The sequence below is a fragment of the Cervus canadensis genome, chromosome 18 (genome assembly GCF_019320065.1).
Source record: "Cervus canadensis isolate Bull #8, Minnesota chromosome 18, ASM1932006v1, whole genome shotgun sequence".
NCBI classification, from domain to species: Eukaryota; Metazoa; Chordata; class Mammalia; order Artiodactyla; family Cervidae; genus Cervus; species Cervus canadensis.
Window position 1 is genome coordinate 5,832,401 of NC_057403.1, and position 6,000 is coordinate 5,838,400.

At 57.3% G+C, this 6,000-nt stretch overlaps 1 protein-coding gene across 1 annotated transcript in view; it reads right to left on the bottom strand.

Moving 5' to 3' along the window:
• LOC122420433 (collagen alpha-1(I) chain-like) overlaps nucleotides 1–3,857 on the bottom strand; it is a 102,441-nt gene extending 98,584 nt beyond the window's left edge. The window contains exons 1-4 of the mRNA XM_043435572.1: nucleotides 3,837–3,857; nucleotides 3,231–3,502; nucleotides 2,460–3,159; nucleotides 1,311–2,169 (exon numbers count right to left, since the gene is read on the bottom strand). Of these exons, the coding sequence (XP_043291507.1) occupies nucleotides 1,311–2,169; nucleotides 2,460–3,159; nucleotides 3,231–3,502; nucleotides 3,837–3,857 (1,852 nt within the window). The remainder of the gene's footprint in view (nucleotides 1–1,310; nucleotides 2,170–2,459; nucleotides 3,160–3,230; nucleotides 3,503–3,836) is intronic.
• Between the last annotated feature and the right edge of the window lie 2,143 nt (nucleotides 3,858–6,000).

A 6,000-nucleotide genomic window follows, 5' to 3' on the forward strand; every position in this document is an offset into this window, starting at 1 on the left:
GCAATTTCTTAATAGCAGTGCGATGGCCCGTGAAATCCCTGCTGCATTATCAGCAAAGCAACAGGGCTTTCTTTTTCAAGCATTTAGAAAACCTTTAACGCGGGAGAAGAAGGCGTGTGGACACTACCGCTCCCTACCCCACCCCGTCCCCACTTCCACCCTCACCCCCAGAAAACGAGGAACAAGGCCTTGGCAAGAAATGGATGAAGAAGCGCGACCAGGGGGAGTGGGGAGGTGACGCTCGCTGACCCCACTTTCTCTGGGGACTCTTCTTCATAGCACCAGCCGAGCCTCCTATAGCTACACCCGGGTGCAGGGAGAAAAGGGTGCTCTCCTCGCCGTCCCCACATTCTGCGGGTTTCTGCAGGCTCCTCACTCGCCGCTCCGGTTCGGGGCAAAGATGTGGGAGGGAGGTCGTGCGCGCGGAGCTGGAAAGGCTCGGCGCACTCCGGGAGGAGGCGCAGGCTGCGGGGAAGGCTCGCTTCGCAAAGTTAACGTTGACCCGGGCAGGCTGCGCCAAGCCTCAGCCCAAGCGAGCCCGAGTCTGGGCCGCTCACATATCGCCCCTAGAGCTGGCGGGAGCTGACACACTTCCCCCGGAGCCCTCTGAAGACACTCCGGCTCGAAGGCTGGAGCGCTCGCCGCAGTCAGCAGCCCCCCATTTCGAGCCGCAGTCAGCGGACCCAAACCCACGCTCTAAAAGTGCGGGGAAATCGCCGACCCGAGCTGGGTTTCTGCCGTTTTCCGGGGCTTCCCCGGCTATCTCGATGGAGGAACTGAGTCCCCGGGAGCGCTCGGTCGGGATAGGGGAGGAAGGGGTAGGGACCCTGCAGAGCGCGGTCGTGTCGTCGCTTTCGGAAAGAGGCGCAGCGCGGGCGGGAGGGCGGGCGAGCACCGCGCTGGGGGCGACTTTTCCCGGGAGACCTGACCGGGGGCGGTCGGCGCGTCCGGGGCGCAGCCTCTGCAGCCTCCAGCTCCAGCCGGGTGCAAAGCGCCTCTCTCGAGGCCTCGGCGCAGACCCGCTAAGACACCGGAGCTGCAGGGAGAGACTGGAGCGCACATCTGGCGCCTCTGTCCCCTGAGCTGCCCGCGCCCACAACTGGCTCCCTTCTTCCTTTTCGATTTTTAAACAAATCTTCTCTTACCTCCGCCCTCCCCAGTCCGCTTAGCATTTGTGAAACCTTGTCGAGTCAGTCCTTCTCCCCCCCATCCCGCTCGCCAGACATTCTCATCCAAAGACCAGCCCCCCCGCACCCACCCCCAAAGAAGCCCCATCCAGGCGAGAGGAGGGCACTGGCGGCGCGCCTCACCTGGGGCCCCGGAGGGTGGGCGCGGGATGCGGGCCGTCGGTCCCTGGCGCAGGGCGAGCGCAGCGGTGTCAGCCCCGGCCCCTGTCCGGGTCCCATTCACAAGTCGGCGGCGGCTGCGAGCGGCCCCCGCGGCATCCGTTCGCGACGCTCCCCTCGGCTGGCGGCGGCCGCGCAATGAGCCGCCGAGCGCGCTAGTGGCAGGAATGAGAAACCGGGGGGAGGTGGCGGGCGGGGTGGGGGGGCGGAGAAGGAGGGAGGCCGCCGCTGGGAGGGAAGGAAAGGGCGGGGGGGCGGAGAGGAGCCGAGGCCGCAAGACGCGGCTAGCCGGGCCTCGCGGAGGCTGCGGGGGCCGGCCCGTCCGCGTCCCTCCCCCCAGGGAGCCCCGGGATGTCAGCCCCGGGATTTGTGGCCACCCCGCTACCCCTCTCTGGGTCGCCGCACTCCGGATCCCTTGAGTCTCAGATGGAGTCTGGAGCGACTGAAGTTGGGCTCCAGGGACGCACAGCCAATCAGGGAGGGCGGCAGAGGAAAGCTGGGGAGGGCTCCAGGGCCCCTCTTTCCTCCTTCGCCCAAATCCGCTCCAGCTGGTCAGGCTGGGCCGTGGCCCAGGAGGCTTGAGAGGTGGGTAGGGGGGAAAGCATCGCCCAAGTGGGGGAGGCAATCGGGAACTGTTCCCCCTCACTCCACCACCCCACGTTCCAAAGATCCCTCCACGTCGGCGGCTTCTGCCCTGCCCCCTCTCTCCATCCCTAGCAAACTCTGCTAAGGGTGCGGATGGTGAAACCTGGAGGAGGGAGACTCTGGACTTGGGAAGAGCCACGTCTCCTTCTCTCCCAGGTCTCCCTCTCGCCACCCATCTCTAAAGCCTAGTGTGCGTTAGGGGAACGGGGCCGGGGAGGGGGGCCAGGATCGCTTAGCCAGGGTCGGCCCGGCCCCCGCCCCAGGCAGGTACAGTGGCCCCCGCCCGCACGAAGGGTCACTTGTTGCCTCAGGCCCCTTCGCTGCGCCCCCCGACCCCAGGCTCCGTGGAGAGTGCGGTTCTGCTGACGACCCGGCCTAAGGACTCAGGGCCCGCATCCTTCCTGAGTCCCGCACTGTGTCCCTCTAAGAAGACTCCTCGGAAGAAGGGGCCCCGGGCCTGCTTCCTGCCCTTGCGGAGTCGCCAGGAGAAAACGCTGGCCGGGCCCGGGCTTCGGAATCACGCCAGGGACTGGGCGGGGCGCTCTTGCTTCGGGGAACAATGCTGGGGCCCGCACACTCTGCCGTCCCTAGGGAGAAAGGGGGGACAACTGTGCCCGGAGGGGGACCCCTGGCCGGAACAAGTTTTTCGGGTGGGAGGTGGCGGAAAAAGCAGAGGCGGAGGGAAGATGAAGCAGCAAAAGGATAACTGGAATCCCAGGAGGGACCGCGAAGAGGGCCGAAAAGGAGGGACGGGCTCGCCAGGAAGGGGGAGGAGGCGAGAGGGATGCAGTCGGGCCGAGGAATTAACATTAAAAGAGGTAGAAAAAGGAAGAGAGCGCCTCGGACTGCGCGCGAACGGGGAACTGAATTGGAGAGGTGGCGGGACCGAGGGGGGCGACCAAAGCCCGCCCCGCGCCCCTCGCCCCGGGCTCCCGAGTCCGCGAAGCACACGGAGCCCCGGCGTTCGCACGCGGCGCCCGGGACGCGCGCGGGGGCGGGCGGCGGGGCGGGGCCATCCGGGTACCACGCCCCCGCCCCCCGGGCGCCCGCGGGCTTCTCGGCGATTCTGGGTTCCCGGAGGCGCGGCAAGCCGCCGCTGCCCGCGTCCAGGGCAGAGACGCCGAGTCCTTCGCCCTCCGTGTCCCGGTGGCCCTTAAACTGCTGGTTCCTGGGCTGGGGGTGAGGCCGCTGAGTTTGCCGTTTCTCATTTCTCTTGCTCTTAAGTGCACCCCCCCACACCCTTTACTTCCCGAAGGTCGCGAGGAGACAGGGCTCTGGGCGCCGGGCACCCACTCTCGCCGCACACGTGCCCGCGCGAGGCCCGCTCGAGGCCGAGGAGGCGGAACGCTTTCCCGGGAGCGCGGTGAGCGGGCCGCGGTGCCCCACGGAGCCCCTTCCACACCCTGCCTGCGTCCTCTCTCAGCGTCTCTGGTCCTGTCCACCTTCCACTTCTGTGTTCTAAGCCCTAAAACCTGGAGTGTCGCCTCGGCCTCGGCCAAGGTCCCCGCCCTCTAACGGGGCAGAGCGCGGTGATGGGGGCTCTGAGTGCCACGGGAGGAGGGAAGGGGGCCCCTCTCTCCCTCAGAGATACTCGCGTTTGGCTCTTTGTCTCCAGACGGTGGTCTGAATTTTCTCATGCTTTCCACGTAAGTCTAAGTGGGAACAGGAAGGGAACGTAAAGGACTCTTCGGTCTAGTTGCAGGTATACAAAAATGTCGAGGATCATTCATGATGGTTAGGACATGACTTGATCCGTGAGAAAAGTCATTATTTCCATTTTGGAGGCACAGCCAAGGATGGGCCTCGTCGCATGTGACCTGACGTTATCCGGAGTATATCCTTTGCCTTTGTTTCAGAATTCGTCATGTGACAGCAGTTTGGTGGTGGTAGTGAGGTTTTTTTTTTTAGACCAGGGGTCCCAGACCCCCTGACCCGTAATGGTCCATGGCCTGTTAGGAACCAGGCAGCAGAGCAGGAGGTGAGCAGCGGAGTGGGACTGGCGAGAGAACCAAGCTTCATCTGCGGCTTCACGGTCTCTCCAACCAGTCCCTGCTCTCGCTGACCACTCCCCACCCGCCCCCCGCCGTGGAAATATGTTCCACAAAACCGTCTCTGATGCCACAGAGGTTTCGGACTCTTCTGTGAATGATAACATCATTAGATTTTAAAAAGTATGTTTAAGTATGTTAATCTATCGTTTGGTAGATTTCTACTCACATTGCACACCCGAATCAGATGGAACTCCGTGTATAAGGGCTGTCAGTATTCCTTTGCACAAACCAGCAGTTTTACGCCTGGGTGTCTACTTAAGACAACTAGAAACTATTGTTAGCCCACACACATGTACCTGAAAAGCAGAATTAGCCATTATAGCCAAAAGTTGGAAACTGTCCAAGCGTCCATCTACTAGTGAGTGAATAAATAAAATGTGGTATATCCATATAATGGAATAGTATTTGGCATTAAAAAGAAAATAAATACAGGTGTATGTTACAACATGAATGAACCTAAAAAACATGTTAAGAGCCAGAGGCAGAAGCCATATATTTTCTGATTCCATTTATATGAAATGTTCCAAAAAGGAAAATTTATAATAGAGACAGAAAGCAGATCAGTTGTTGTCCCAAGGGTGTGAATAAAAATTGATGAAAATGGGCTTGAGGGAACTGTGTTGGATGATGAAAATGTTCTAAAACTGGATGATGATGATGGTTGCACAAATCTATACATTTACTAAAATTCATTGAGTCACAATCAAAAAGAAAGACAAAAATTTTATTTTACACCTTTATTCCCAGAGTATCTATGACCTGCAGCTGAGCCCCAGGGGGAAACTTTTTGCAAGGCAGTTTTATAGAAAAAAAAAAAAGCTAGTTCTTGTGGAAAGATAACCATGCTTCTATTCAGCAAGTTCTATTTTGGCAAATGCTTTGGAGAATCTTATAAGTGTTAAAGCAAGTTAATTCCCCCCTTTCACTCTTAAGTGATTAATTCCTGAGAACCAGAGTTAGGCATTCCAGTTCGTGACATTTTAAACACACCTACACATAGGCACAGTACAAAGTGCACATTTCCGAGGGGATTTTTTTTATGACTATGTTAGGTTCTCCTTAGAAATCCATATCGAGCTCTTGGGTGGAGTACTGTGTGATTACAGTTTAGATTAAAAAAGGAAAAGAGAAAAAAAAAAAAAAAAAAAAACCTCTTTTTTTGACAGTTTAAATTAAAAGGTTCGGTTCATCCAGGCAGCCGAAAGTTTGGGTGTTTATCTTAACTTGCCTCACCTTTTCTTCACCTTGTTCTTCACGGGAGGAAGCCAGGGTTCATAGTTGCTCTGGAGGCAGGATTAAACAGTCCCCTCTGCTTCCTGACTCTTCCCATCCAGACAGAGATGAGGCTCAAATGGGCCTTTTCTTGTCTTTGTCCTTGTCAGCAAGAAGCTGATAATTTCCTGTTGGTTCCTTCATCAAAGGTACCAGGCTGCCGTCCCTTTGATGTGTCGGTCCTCAGACTCTGAAGATAGCCAGACCCTGCTGAGTCAGTTCCTTGTTTTCACTTAGAAGCCCTAGGCTACCCCAGGCCTTCTCAAAGCTTCCAGCTCTAGAGACAGCCTTTGGTAAATGGTATAAAAAGAGAGGCAAGATCCAAGTAGGGAGATGGCATTATCACATGGTGGTAGGCTCCCATTATGCCTTCCCCAGGCAGAGAAGAGCATGCTGAGGAAGATTGAGCAGGTGTGCCTTTTCTGAACCAGACGTTTCAGATGGAGATTCTCACAGCTGAGGCCACAGAGATAGGTGGGGAGACTGCAGGCCTTGGATCTGAGTCTGATTCTTGGTTCTGTTGCTTACTAGTGAGTTTCTGTGAGATTCCGTTTACAGTTCCATAAAATAGGGTTTGGTATCTGTGCCTGGATTGTTGCAGGGATTAAACGTGCCCATATACCTACGGCAGTGAGCACTGTGCTTCAAGCAGAGGCTCAATAGATGAAAATTAGTAATTATTGTTA